We start from the raw sequence: 15,381 nt of genomic DNA on the forward strand, positions 1-15,381 counted from the left end.
CATCCTTTCCTGTAGTGGACAGGACATGAGAACATGTCCCAGTGTTGGAAAACAATTAGACTCACTGTATGTATCTATATAGGCTGTTGTTTTATGAAAGCAAGTAGTTTATTGCTGGAGTACAATGCATTTCTGAAAATAGAGTTCTTTTCTACATTCTGCTTGAAAAACCCCACCACCAGGCTTTCTAATCAGTAAATAGCTGGTACATGATTTTTTTATATCATGCTATATCACAAGTGTACAGGTAAAATCAATTTAAAACAGTAGGAACACTTTAAATTTATTGGAAATCATTTATGTAGTCTAGGTTTGTGTTTAACAATGTAACAATTAAATTAAATGAAAACAGTTTTTAAAAAAAAAAAAAAAACCTGTGCAGAATTGGGAGAAAGACAAAAAGATCCAAGTGGGAATCTAGTCATTGTGGGCAGGATGATTAATCCATGTATCACATTTTAATTCAGCAAAACACACATCTGATAATATTTATAAATGTATAATAAAACACACATCTGATAATATTTATAAATGTATGATAAGGATTAGGGATGTGGGGGTGGTTAAATGTTTGTATTTTCTTGTAAGCTGTATGCTTGAACACATTTAATGGCACCCCTGTTTGGCTATACCATCTGTGCCTTTGCTTAGTTAAGATTTTTTTGTTCAGTAAACAAGCATTTCTCAAAACAGAGAAGGCTTAGGGATGAAAAGAAGCACATTTTACTCATTTGAGTTGTTTGTGAATATATTCATCCAGAATGTAGAAGATTAATGTATACAAGCTATGAATTGCTGGGATAAATATACTGAGAGTTTAGAAAGATGGCATAGTTTGTTTTGCATATATCTTTACCATTTGAAGTCATGGACATGACTTTCATTGTGCAAATGTTTTAATTATCCAGGCTATAAAGTTAGTCTTGCTTGAGGGATGAATACTCCGGGGAATCGGTGATAGATGGACAGCTGCCCAGGGAAAGAAATAAGTTATGTGGCTGTTTTTCATCTGATTAGAGATCTCTGTACATGTTATTGGTTAAGCTTGGGTGACAATGCATATCTTTAGCAGCTAAGATGTCAGCTAGCTTGTTTGGAGGATCAAGGAAAGAACCTGATATTAAACTTTTCAAAATGATTTTATGGGGGGGGGGGGTTCAGTTACTGTTGTGGGTGAATGTGAGTAACCACACTGCCCAAGTAATAAATTTTAATTAATATCTGTATCATTTTGGTTACTGCTAGTTTAGTAGAGCAATTAGTGTAATTAGTAAGCAGCATTGCTCGGTAGCATGATAAATCACAGTGCAGAACTTGTTGACTCTTCACAAGGATGATATATTATCCAATTTACTCAAATTTAATGCATGCTGAAAGAAACCATGAAACATAAAAACAAGCATTGCAACAGCTGTGGTGGTCTTTGGTGGCTCTTGATGCCTTTTCTTTCTTTTCAAATATTTTGTATTAGTCAAAATTGTCAATTAAATATTTTATTTTTAATATTTGTAAATGTTAACATTTGAATGTACACAGAAAGAGAAGCAGTAAAGAGTGAACTTCTTCACACAGTGGCCATCATGTGAACCTAATACACCAGTGAAAGTTCCATATTTTCCCTTCCCTTTATATTTCAGTATAATATATCAGAATCACAGAATAAAACTTGACAGAATTTATTTATTGTGTAAAGACCTAGTGTGGTGCAGTGGTTTGAGTGTTGAACTGTAACTCTGGAGACCAAACTTCAAATCCCTGCTAGGCCATGGAAATCCACTTGGGGACCCTGGGCAAGTGACAGTCTCTCAGCCTCAGAGGATGTCAGTGGCACCACCCTCTAAGAAAACCCCATGATAGGATCATCTTAGAGCAGGGGTAGGCAACCTGCGGCCCGGCGAGGCCTTGGGACTGGCCCCAGCCCGGTCCTGCCACCGATTGCCGCTGGGGCCTTTGGGGGGCAATTGTCTATAGAAGCCTCAGAAACATGCATTTATATTAACATTTATTTAAAAATCAGCAAATTTTTTCGCGTGTCCTCCATTTTTTTTAAAAAAAGTGTCTTCCATTTGAAAACGTTGTCCTACATTTGTCCTGGTTTATTTATATATTTAATTTTTTAAAAAAATTATTTAATTATTTATTTTTTGGCTTCGGCCCCCCAGTTGTCTGAGGGATAGCAACCCGGCCCCTGGCTCAAAAAGATTGCCTACCCCTGTCTTAGAGTCTCCATAGTTGCAGGCACACAACAGGAACAAATTGTTAACATGAGATAAATCATAAAATAATGCAACTATTTATTTATTTATTTATTTATTTATTTATTTTGTATACATCTTGGCCTTGCTTCAGTGAATTCAAAGTGGTGTACATGACTCCCTTCTTCACCCTGCAAACCACACAATACCCCCGCAAGGCTGAAAGAGAGTGACTGATCCAGGGCTTGCCCAGTAAGTTTCACTGCTCAATGGGCACTAGAACCTAAATCTCTCACTCCAGTGACTAATGCAGTTTCACATCTTGTGGTAGGACATTTCTAAAAGTTATCAATATTCATAACCTTAATTATGTTTTGCATTTTTCAGAGCCCATGAGAACTCCCAAAACCTTGAAGATTGCTGAGATCCAGGCACGACGTATTGCCGTCGATTGGGAATCTCTAGGATACAACATTACTCGCTGCCACACTTTTAATGTCACCATCTGTTACCATTACTTCCGTGGTCACAATGAAAGCAAGGCAGACTGCCTGGATATGGACCCCAAAGCCCCTCAGCATGTTGTGAATCACTTACCTCCATACACAAATGTGAGCCTCAAAATGATCTTAACTAACCCTGAAGGAAGGAAAGAGAGTGAGGAGACAATTATCCAAACAGATGAAGATGGTAGGTTAATTTTTTCCCCTTAGCTGACAAAGCAAGTGTTGACTAAAACTGTTCATTGTGTTACTTTCTCTCCCTGTTCTCCTTCCCTTCCCCAACTTGCTGATTATTTGTTACATCTTCACAGTAGCCTGTGAATAGCTGTGCATTTTTTAAAAGGCCTTAATTTGTCATTTGTGTATGCCCACATGAAAATGACAGGCTTGTCAACACTCATCAATGTAAATAACTTCGATATGGAAAAAAAGAATGTTTTGCTTATGAAATCGGTTAAGATTGTAGGAAAAGAATGAAGTCTGGTTTGAGTGTACAATGAACAAGAATAAAAGAGGGGAGATGAGCTACAAGATAGCATCTGCTACTTCCTTCACCCCCCACTTGTAAATTCCCCTTTTGCCTGGGGTCGATGTTCAATATTAGTCACCGTTGCTAACCCTGGTTAAAGTTAAAGCAAATATTACACTTAATTTTACATTTTTGTATTTCCCCGCAACAAGTTACAATGTGTGTGTGTGTGTGTGTGTGTGTATTTTATATCCTGTCTCTCTCCTCATACAGGATTCAGGACAGCTTTTGCTGAGATTGATAAGGATAATAGCCTCATTACTACATAGTAATATTTTGTTGCTATTTTTTTATGTACACTTAAAAGGCATCCTAAAGACATTTTTGGCCAGAATAGCAACAAAGTAGCAAAAAAGTAACAAGTCATACAACAAACAACTCTTTGACATTGCAGTTACTAATGGCCATGCATTCCTTTTAAATGATAACTGAGGATATTATGGTGTTGATTATGATGATGATACTGAAGATAGTTTCTTATAATGCAAGGCAGGAAGAAATGACTTTTTATAAGTAACTTTTGACACTCTGGTCAGTGGTTATTTCAGGCATGGCTAGAGATGGCTGAGAAAGGCTTTAGTGCATGGGAAGAATTCTGTGGATTTATCCCATAACATTATGGCCAGTGTTTAAACTTGTTGTGAGCATCTGTATCAAGTCATCCCAGTAACTTCAACAAATTCATATCTGGAGTGTTTTGTTCTCATTGCTTCCTACGTATTTACAAGTACATATGCTGGAAATCTGCCTTGAAATTTCCCTTATTTAATACTGCTAACAAGTTAGCTTTATTTACCCTGTCTCAGGGAAAATAAAGATGCTTTAGATGTTTACAAAGCTCTTTAGTGATTATATATTATGAATCTTAATTTTACACAAATTAAAATAGCATTAAATTAAGTTCCTAAATGGATGGAAATTATAATATATGGAAATAATGTAATGTTCATGTAGTTGGGTTTGTAATTGTGTAATCGGAATGTAAGAGGATTTTAAAATAAGTACATTTAAAAAGCTAGTACACAACCAGATTTCTGTATTTTACAGAATGTTCTCCAAAATATGAGCAACATTTTCAGTTCACTTCAATGCAGAAGGGAAGTAATAAGTCACACAAAGTGTATGGCTGGAACAGCAAACTACATTAATCTATCTAGGTGATACATTGTCAATACTAACATCATAACAACTAAGTTTTTATATAATGTCTAGTGGGCAAACCATGGTTTAGTACCATATGACAAACCAGAATAAACCATGGCTCCTGTTAACTAAATTTTGTAATGTGTAATTCAGTAAGCTATAAAGCCAGTGCTCTGCAACCAGAAGCCACAATCCCTACAGATATCGAGCAGGTAGAAAAAAATGCCAAGCAGTTGCAAATTTTTGTTTTAGAAATTTAAACTGCAGTTTTATCATGATTTAACAATTTCAAAAATGTTGGACAAATATCAAAAATAAAGGAATTGCCTCTAGGAAGATAGATCAGAGAGATTGCCTCTAGAAAGTACAAACACCTTTTTTCCTGCTCAAGTGAATGTCAGCCAGTCACTCCATGGGGGGAAGTAAGTACAGTGGGCCCTCCCCTTATGTGGGGGATCTGTTGTGGATCCCCCCTCATAAGGGTAGATCCACGTGTGCTCATACCCCATAAGAAACAATGGGGCGGGGCGCGCACGCCATTGCTTGTATTGTTGTGCGGCTTCTGTGTAAGCTGGAAGCTGCGTATAGTGTGCCCGCGTATGGTACGGGTGCACTGTAATTGCTCTGAGATATGGAACTGAATTAGAGAGGGAGCTTTTCCTCTGCCCTGGCACCTGGTATCAGTTTTGGATACGAGGGGCTTATTTTAATAATAATAAAATAATAATAAAGTTTATTTATGTTTCCCCGCCTCTCCCGGTGGATTGAAGCAGGGTTACAGACCACTTAGGAGTGGAAATCCTCCCTTGTCCCATTCTTGTGAGAATGCAAAACCACAAAATATTTCTTCTCACCTGTATGATAGCAAGATAATATATGTTGGCCTCCATTAGAGGGTTTTGTGTGTGTGTGTTTGGTTTTGGTTGTGTTTTGTTTGTTTGTTTTTCATTTGCAATAACTAGTTTTTGCAAATTGTGTAGATGGTTCAAATTACATGGCTAAGTTGGATAGCTACTGCCATCTTGTGCGAACATTTTGAAAATTACAAGATTTAAGCCATTCTGTTGCCCCACCTTTTTGATCAGTCAACCAGACTTTCTGTACCTACTGTCTCTCTGTGTTTCCTCTGTTCAAAGGGAAGCACTAGTTTTGCACACAAGACATTTTGTGCAACTGGGAGAAACATTCATAGCAAAAAGTACTTGTTACTGGAGGTAAGAAATCTCATGGAGGTTAATGAACTCTCATTGAGAAAAAATAATTTAGCAAGATTTCTTCATATGTCTATAAATGTAAATATATCATCTGTGGTCAGGATGCAGGACAAAGCTATTCCTACTATTACCCAATCTGTATATACCCAGTTTCTTTCTCCTATTTTAATTTTGGTTTTCAAGACATTTCAGTCTGAAGTTATCTTTTTTAAAAATATTTTTTAATGCAGATAGCTGCTGATAAACAAAGGGGTAGTTTCACAGCAACTCTTTTTTCATCAGCAAAATATTTGAATGCAATGTAGAATGCACATTGGCTGTAGGTTCTCTCTCTTGAGATCCTTAAAAAGAAACATGGGAATATGAAGAAAGCCATAAATCTCCCACAGACACAGAACTGTCAACTCCAGATGTTTAAAAATCTGTGATTTCTACACCTAGAAAAATACAAATATGAAGTTATGTATGTTTGCATGCTGGGTTTCAAATGCTGTAGTGACAACTTCATAGTTCCAGCTTTCCTACCTCCATGAATCACTTTCTTTAGTCAAGACTCTCCAGCAGAGGAAACAAAGGATTGAAATATACACATACACAGATGGAATCAAAATGCGATGAGCAGAAGGGGCAAAGAGTTATAAAAGAAAACCCCTTAGCACTTATGGTTACAGAATAGAAATGAGAGAAGTAAGGAAGAGTCTGGTCACAAGACATGGTGGAAAGTGCAAATGGGCCAAATTCAATTTCAATGTGCAATAAATCACAGGCCCAACATTTCTGGGTCTAGATGTGGGTGGAAAACTTTTTTCCCCCTCTGTAGTGGGCACATTCTCTCAAAGCTGAAGCCACTACTGGGTAGGGCTAATCCTTTTTTATCTCTGTCTGCCATTTTTTTCTCCCCCACCAGTCTTTTACTCTCTTACTCCATCTTCTCTCCCGCCCACACTACCCAAAAGACTATTGGTCAAGGGAAAAATAATTTATTCCAGAAGTCCAAACTGATCTCTTGTGGAGAACATTTGAAACTAGGGAGTTTATCACACAGAGGTCCTTCTGTGTGCTAAACGTCACGCAAGTGCCCCCCAAACATCATGCCAGTGCCATGGGTGTGATCCCCCATGGTGCTACGGAGGTGTAATCGCAGCTCCCACTCCATTCTCGTTCATGCACTCATAACCGGGGGAGCCTCCTGGAGTGCTTTTCTTATTAACGGGATAAATCGTTAATAAGAAAAGCACTCCAGGAGGCTCCTCCGGTTATGAGTGCATGACAGGAACGGATCAGGAACCGCGATTACACTTCTGTAGCGCCATGGGGGATCAAACCCATGGCACTGGTGTGATGTTTGGGGATGCTTGCATGACATTTAGCACATGGAAGGACCTCCATGTGATAAACTCCTAGGACAAGGTTCACAGTTTATCCATCCCTGATTTTGTCCTTAACTGGGGAATTTTCTGTCCTGTGGCTTCTCCTGTCACTTCAGTATGGTTACCAAGCAGGTTCTGAGGAGCAAAGGAACAAAAACATGATCGGTAGTAGGGGTGAAAATCATATATCAGTCTAAACTAACCAACCAGTTCTTTAGCTCATGAATTGCAACGTCATTCTATCATGATGATTTCCACTTCCATGGTCTCATACCCAGTCACCATGCACTGAAGTAGTGTGTAGGTTTGCAGCTCTAAGTGACTGTGTTGGGCAATGATTACTCAAGTATTGTTCATAATATAGCCATTTTCATTTACTAGACAAATTTCATTGCAATCTGGTGTGTGCACATTCAACTGCCAGAGGAAGTCTATCACCTGGGCTAGGCCCTGAGCAGTACATGGTTCATTGGAACTGTAGCTGAGAGAAGCACAAAGCATCCCCATAGGAAAAAAACCAAAAAAGAATGGTGCCTATAGTGCATCAGCAAGTGCCACAAAACCTCACAGAGGGACTGTCAAGGCACATCAGCTGTCATCTACTTTCGAGTCCCTGTGAAGCAATGAACAGCTGTCTTCCTCTGACTGATGGATAAATATATCTCATGCAAGATGAGTAAATCTCATCTGTGTGGCTATGGTCCTTTTACACTATGAATTTCTTTTTAATTTATCAGATTAGGTTGTTTGCCCAAGAGGCTGCATATTATAGTTTTGTGCAGTCAGAAATAAATCTGATACTTGTGATGGATTTGCAGCTAGCAAGCTGTACAATATTTCCTTTGATCCAATAACTTTTAATTTGTTTTATGCCATTACAAAATTTCAATGTTTTGAAAATAAATCTTTAGGAACTGCCATATATGAACTCTTTGCATGTTATATTAAAGCACAAGAAAAACTAATTTAAAGGACTTGATGAATATGAGGTTCACTGTTTAAATAGAGGCAACTTGTTAGAGCTTTCGCATTTTTCCACAGCTGCCGACATAACTCTCTTCCAGAATATGCTGCTCGCTCCAAATGATCTGCTATTCACATAGAGCTGTAGGGCTTCTTCAGAAATGTCTTTTTGAATTGAAATCCAGAATGATTTTGAGTTGACTGACTGGTGGCATAGACTATAATTTAAATAGTAATAACACAGAGAGAGAGATAAAAGCCTTGTTCATTTTTATTATTTATTTATTTATTGCTTGTACCCCACCTTTCTCCTAGGATAGTATCTAAAGGTGGCTTCCAGAAGATTAAAACAAGACAAAAGTTTCATTTTACAAAAGCTAAAAAAGAGTTAAATAACAATATATTAAAACCATGATTAAAGCAATTAAAAACACATTTAAAACATAATCACAATTAACAGATATAAAATAAATGTCAGCACACTGTTTCACCCATAGTACTGTTATATAATTTAAACTCAAATCCCTACTCAAATAAAAATATCTTCACCTGCCAATGAAAAGAAAGCAGAGAGGGGCCAGCCCAACTTCCTTTAGGTGTTCCAAATCCTGGGAGCAGCCATGAAGAAGGTTCTCTCTTGTGTCCTCACCAAATGTGCTTGTGAAGGTGGTGGGATTGAGACAAAGCCTTGCCCTACAAATTTTAATGCTTATGCTGGCTTATATGGGAGCTTATCGCATGCACATTTAACCCAACTGCACCCTAATGGGATGCAGCCAAGACTCAGGATGCAGGTGGGAATTATTGCCCATTAACTCAATGCCTATTCCACAGGCTGAATGCAGCCCAGCTGCACCCCAGGTCCCATATGTGCTTCGGAGGCCACTTTTCAAAGTTGGGAAGCTCATGGCTTTGAAAAGTGGCCTCCGAAGCTCGCCTGGGACCCAGGATGCAGCCAGGATGTACTTGGCCCGAAGAATCGGCAGCGAATTATGTGCAATAATTCCTACCTGTATCCCATGTCCTGGCTGCATCCCATTAGGGTACAGTCAGGTTAAATGTGTGTGCAATAAGCTCCATAGGTATGATCTTTCAGGGCCATATAGCCCCAAGCCATATAGGACTTCAAATATCAAAAGTCATATATGGCTTTAAGATCAAAAAAGCACTCTGAATTGTACCAAGAAATTAATTGGTAGCCATTGAATTTTTTTCAGTGACAGGAGGTGGGGGCGGTATCATGTGATTTCTGTAACTTGTGAATTAACTCCAAATTAGATTGGTTCTAAGGCTGAAAACCAATTAGCTTGATGATATTGAAATTGCTTGGCCTCAATAAAATTTTGTTTGTTTTTGGCAGTGCCTGGTTCTGTACCTGCAAAATCATTGAAGGGAACCCCTTTTGAAGACAAGATCTTCCTGAACTGGAAAGAACCTATGGAGCCAAATGGCATCATCACACAATATGAGGTATTAACAAGACATAACTAGTCAACAACGTGGTTGTAGGTTTCAAAAATTTTGATAGCTGTTTCATTTTGATGTTCTCACAGTGTATCTGTAATGTGCCATGTGCAGATTAATACACTGGAATCCTGTAGGTTTTAAGGTTTACATAGCAACTGTGTGCTGTGCGGTTGTGTTGTTCACTGGTAAGAAGATCCCTGATTTGGAATGTATCAACGACAACATTTATTACGGCACACAGCCAGCACAATGTTTCATCACAGTTCTCATAATGGTGTGTGAAATATACCTCATCGAAGACACCCTGCATCATGCTCGGAATGGGTTCCAGGCAAGTCGAAAAATAATTGCCCGTCTTTTGGTAGCTGCACTTGTAATGATACCTACCATATATACATGACTATAAGTCAAGAAATGTATGCCCCAAAATGGACTTCAAAATCATGGGTCAATTTATATATGAGGCAATAAGTTAATACTGCTTATAAAGTTCCTAAAAGAAGTGCCCACCCTTTTTCCATATCCAGGGATCTTTAAACAGCTCCCCATTTGAATCCCCATGCACACTCTCTTCTGTGTGTGTGTGACCTCTCAGCCTTCCTTCCTAGCCAGAGCTAACAAACAGCTGGTGAGAAAAGGAAGATGGGGGGAGAGTGAGAGAGAAAAGGAGAGTTTGCCTCCCTGTTTGAGTTCCTGCACGCTCTCTTGTCTCTCTCTATGTGCCTTATCCCTCAGCCTTCCTTCGTAGCCAGAGCTAACAAACAGCTCGTGAGGCAAGGGGGGGGGAGAGAGACCAAGGCTTGTACCCCATTTTGCAAGTCACAAGCCTTGGAAATCCTGGGAGTAAAGGGAGGGAGAGTGTGTGTGAGAGAGAGTGTCAAGGTTTGTTTCCCCATTTTCCATGCTGAGACTGTGACCCTTGGGAGAGATCCAGAAAGGAAAAGTAGGGAGGGAAGTGGTGCTTCCCCCCCACTTTAGATCTTTTGTAATATGCTCCAGTGTTTGACCCTCAACTTATCCATGGATCGGATCAAAATCTATTATTTTGGCCCCAAAAACTGCCTTCAACTTATACATGAAGTTGACTTATACACAATTATATATGGTAGTGTTTTTTTTAAAAAAAAGTTATTTGCTTACAATAGAAAACTTTATCACTGCCTAATCAGAAGCACATTTTTCTTATTACGAAATCTATGCCTTGTGTCCTCACCTACTGATTGACTAGTAACCTCAAAGTACATGCTGCTACTAATTTTAAGACTAAATTACATAGTGATAGCATTACTAAAATGATTAAGAAAAAAATTCAGTCTACTGTTACATAATAATACAGACTTGTTCTTGCCAAGACACTGTTAGTTAAGTTTTAATAAATGATTAAATCCGGGCCTTAGATGTACAACTTTGGTTTAGATCTTAAGGATTAATCTACAGCCTTTCAAAATCATGATTTAATGGTTCCCTTCCCAGTGAAGGCTACAGGTAATATGTGTGAGAATTTATTAATAGAAATCAGGCATTTCAAGGTAACTTTTTTCCCTTCAAGGAACTTAGAATGCAAATTCTTAAGAATTTTTTTAAAGAACACACATACATAGTTGTGGTTTGATGAATGGGTCCTTGGGGACTGAAGGAGAAACAATCATTTTGCACACAATTTCCTGTGTATCTATCATTTTCAGAAGTAGGCAGTTTTCACAAAACTATTTTTCTGATTTAAAAAATTAATGAAATGCCTATGGGACACATTTAAATTCCTCTGTCATATATTTGCATGATTTAGCAATATGGGAATTTGTGCTTACCTCATTAGTATCTTCAATGCTGAATTCCCAAAGCATATAGATGATACTTTGCTAATGAGAAAGATGAATAAATCATAGTTCGGAATACATATAATTGCTTCCTTGTAGGTACTACTTTTAACAGAAGGGGAACAGTTAAAGCAAAATATAATAATAAACTGTTAATTAATTTATGAATTCGTTGCCTTTTTTAAAAAGTTGTCTAATGATGTCTCATATTTTTGAGAAATCACAGCAAATCTGTACAATTTGTTACTAGCTATATTTGATGACCCAAGGGCTCAATAAACTGTTTGTCTGGCAATGCAGAAACAGACACAGATAACCACCCGGTGAACCTCACAGTACGTCATTGGTGAGCTGAATTCAGCATGGCCAGTCAGAATTTGTCAGATAAATGAAGAAGAATGGGAATTCAATCTTCAAGATGGATCCTTTTCATTCCCCTCAGAACAATCCTATGAGACAACTCATTGTTTCCAGTGTATAAAAAACTAAGATAATGAACCTTCTGATTATTATCATCATCATCATCATCATCCCGCCTCTCCCTGCAGATTGAGGCAGGTTACAGTAAAAAGATAAAAATACATACTGTAATATAACATCATCATAAATTACACAATCCCCAACCCCCCACCAACATAAAAATCAGTCAATTACAAATTCAAATTTTAAAACAGTTTAAAAAATAGGCAAATGGAGAAGAACAAATAGGAGCAGATGAGGTTAACTTTTGATGGGAGATCAGTCTGGGAAGCCCTAGTGGAAAAGATCCATCTTGGCAGCCTTTTTGAAGGCGTCAAGGGTGGTAATATGACGGATCTCCTCATGTGTCCTTCATTCAATTGCAGAATCTTTATTCAGATATTTCAGTTGCTCCCAAAAATTTCTTACCTAACCCTATTCATTATAAATTATTTCCACAGGTTAGTTACAGCAGTATAAGATCGTTTGATCCTGCTGTTCCAGTGGCAGGACCAGCTCAGACTGTGTCAAAGTTATGGAACAGTACACATCATGTCTTTTCCCATCTACACCCTGGGACTACCTATCAGTTTTATATAAGGGCCAGCACTGTCAAAGGATTTGGACCACCCACAGCCATCAATGTAACCACTAATATTTCAGGTAATTGTTAATATAAAACAGATAGAAGATTAGATTTATCCTATTAAGTTTGTTTTTATGTAAATCATTTCTCCTTCCATTCCTGAAATACAACGGAATATGCTGGGAACAACCAAGAAAAACAGCAGATGTCTGTTACAGATTTACATGAGGAAGCAAGGTTCTGTTCATGCGTATACACACTTAATTAGGAGATGGTGGACTACAGACATCTAAGACATCCAATGAGCAGTCTGGGTTATTCTGCAGCTTTTCAAAAGGATGCCCAGTTTTTCTGTATCATAATATGTGGTTATATTCTGGCAGCATATGTTGTGTTTTGGATCGCATCCCAATGTTCATATATTTATTAAAGATACTGTGGGAACTGATGCTAAAATCGAAATGTAAATCCATAAATGAGAATGCTTCTCTAATTTTAGAATGTTTATTATTTTATGTTGAATCTTAGTGTGCTAGCAATCTCTTATCTAATAAATGAAATAAGTAAATTGTTGCATTTGAATGAAAACATTGACGCATTCATAGTTCTACAGTAGTTAAGTGGCAGCTTCTGCGCTTTCTCTTTAGAGCTTTCTAAAACTACCCAAAGAAAATGCCTGAGTGATGTAAACTTAAAAACAATGTCCTTACTATAAGTAAATATTTCTCTGACCATATTCACATAAGAAATTAAATCTGGGGATTGATTTGCACTAACAGCACTTAGTTTGAACAAACAGCTTCATAATTTATAATTTAAAGCTGGCTTGTTTTAACCATAGCAAAGAGAATCTTTTTATGAATGTTCAATATATATTCTCTGAAATTAAGATTCATTACAGCTGCAATTACAGTAGAAAATATCTGCTATAGTGTTAGCAACTGTGATCAGTTTTAATTTTGTGGTCTCTTTTATCAAACCTTTATTTTAAAAAACTTTGTACCATGATTTTGGGGTTTTTTGGGGGGGCAGACTTTTTATTAAACTGTTCTGAAATAACGAACAACCTTGGTGGTTCCTGTTGGTTGTTGATTATCACAGAAAGTTGCAGGGCAGTGAGCCATGAAAGTTCTATAGACCTTATTTAAAAAAGAACAATGTGGAACATTAGGACTCAGTCCAATTACTTGGCCTAACTAGAACAGATCAAAGGGATTTGCAAAAGTTTTGACTAATTCAACAGCTGTGGGTTTCGTTCTGCCACTGAATTTACGTGTGCACACTATGATTACTGTCCCCCCACCACCACCACCAGCATTAAGGAACTGGTTAGCTTGCCATTTTGTTTTCTCTGGATGACATCTTTCTAATGCAGAGAAGATGACATTTCACACAAAATGTTCTAAGTGGCTTAAAGACAGGTATCAGTTACCTACTCTCTTAGAGTTCAATATATCATTTTATTTGAATAGTCCTTCTTTTGTCATCCAGTATTCTCAAGTAGAAAGTGTTGATATTTCAACAATAGGCTTAAAAATCAGGTATTTACAGATGAATAATATAGGAAAGATATATCCAAGTTTCAGAAGCCTTGAAAAAATTGTAATTATTTTACAGTGTGCATCTGGTAGTGCTAATTTCTTCCATTCAAAGTTGGCATATCACTGTCACATCGCTTCAAAATTTCAATCAATTGACTGGAAACAATTAAACATGGTATAACCATTTAGAGTATACATAATAGATATATAATTCAGCAGTAGAGTCTCGATTATCCGACATAAAAGGGCGGGCTGATAGTTGGATAGCCAAAAATGTTGGATAATCCGGAGGGTCCAAGAAAAGCCTTGAAATCACTATGAATTGCAAATGTATTGAAGTTTTATTGCAGTAACAGTAAAAGTAACGTTGCAATAACGTTATAGGAATAACATTGTAATGTATAAACAGTCCTCTAAAAATGTAAAGAAATCACTGATCAACATTGTGATGTACAATTTGTAATGTATAAACAGTTCAGTCCTCTGAAAATGTAAAGAAATCACTGAGCAGCGATGTTGGATAATCGAAGGTTGGATAATCGAGACTCTACTGTATAATGCATGCAGATGATTTCTTATGCAGCAATTGCTGAGATATAAAGGTGGAAATGAGCTTTATGTCACAGCTTTCATACATATTAGGAGTGAGAAAATGGCATCCCTCCAGCCCAAGCCCCTCCTAATTCTACCAGCCCCCCTGCACCCTCATTTTCAGCTTGTAGAACAAGCAGTAAAGAAACCTCCTCCTCCTCAGCCACTCATGAAGTCCATGGATCAGCTCAATACTTTTTGAAGTAACTACTTCTAATTATAACGTCCAGCCAAATTGCAGCTGAAATTTTGGTTGTGGAATCACTGCAGGGGCACAAGACAAAAAAGCTCCCACCCCTGCTATATAGTATCAGTGATTTCCATGGAATGCTCAAGGTTGTAGCTATTTGGGAGGGGGGAAGGGCATTGTACAAGTTATTAACAGCTATGCAAGTACGAATGCTGAGTGTTTTGACCAACTTAGCTTTTGTTTTGGCCAGCTCCAACATTACCTGACTATGAAGGAATTGATGCATCTCTCAATGAAACTGCCACAACTATAACCGTACTCCTGAGACCAGCCCAGGCTAAAGGTGCTCCCATCAGGTAAAAAAAGGCAACAACATATAATCTATTTCATAACAACCATATGAGCAACCCTTAGATGATCAAATCATTCTTGATGAGATACTATTTATTCAATGATAAGTAAGTTCCAGAGTCTCTCTGATGTATCTCAATTATCTTTTAATCTTTCCCCATTTATATTATTTTCTATTTTAGTTTTTATTAAATGTGTGTGCGTGTGCATGTTTGTGCGTGCACCTTCAACTTACAGCAACCCCATGAATTTCATAGTGTTTTCTTAGGCAGGGAATACACAGAGATAGTTTGCCTTTGCCTTCCTCTGGATGTAGCCTGCATAATTTGGCATTCCTTGGTAGTCCTCCATCCAAGCATTAACCAGGGCTGACCCTGCTTAGCTTTCAAGATCAGACAAGATCTAGTGAAATATCGCAGATGATTAATTTAATTAATCAATATCTTGCTTTTGACTAAATAT

General features: G+C 37.7%; 1 protein-coding gene across 7 annotated transcripts in view; it reads left to right on the plus strand.

Moving 5' to 3' along the window:
- The window catches only part of PTPRK (protein tyrosine phosphatase receptor type K), a 468,792-nt gene that overhangs the window by 353,207 nt on the left and 100,204 nt on the right, over positions 1–15,381 (plus strand). For all 7 annotated transcript variants that reach the window (XM_089530406.1, XM_089530407.1, XM_089530409.1 and 4 more), the window contains exons 8-11: positions 2,583–2,885; positions 9,278–9,387; positions 12,122–12,323; positions 14,819–14,924. In XM_089530406.1, the coding sequence (XP_089386532.1) occupies positions 2,583–2,885; positions 9,278–9,387; positions 12,122–12,323; positions 14,819–14,924 (721 nt within the window). The remainder of the gene's footprint in view (positions 1–2,582; positions 2,886–9,277; positions 9,388–12,121; positions 12,324–14,818; positions 14,925–15,381) is intronic.

Source organism: Sceloporus occidentalis, unplaced genomic scaffold (assembly GCF_023333645.1).
Source record: "Sceloporus occidentalis isolate IW3139 unplaced genomic scaffold, rSceOcc1.0.p SCAF_6, whole genome shotgun sequence".
Classification (NCBI taxonomy): Eukaryota; Metazoa; Chordata; class Lepidosauria; order Squamata; family Phrynosomatidae; genus Sceloporus; species Sceloporus occidentalis.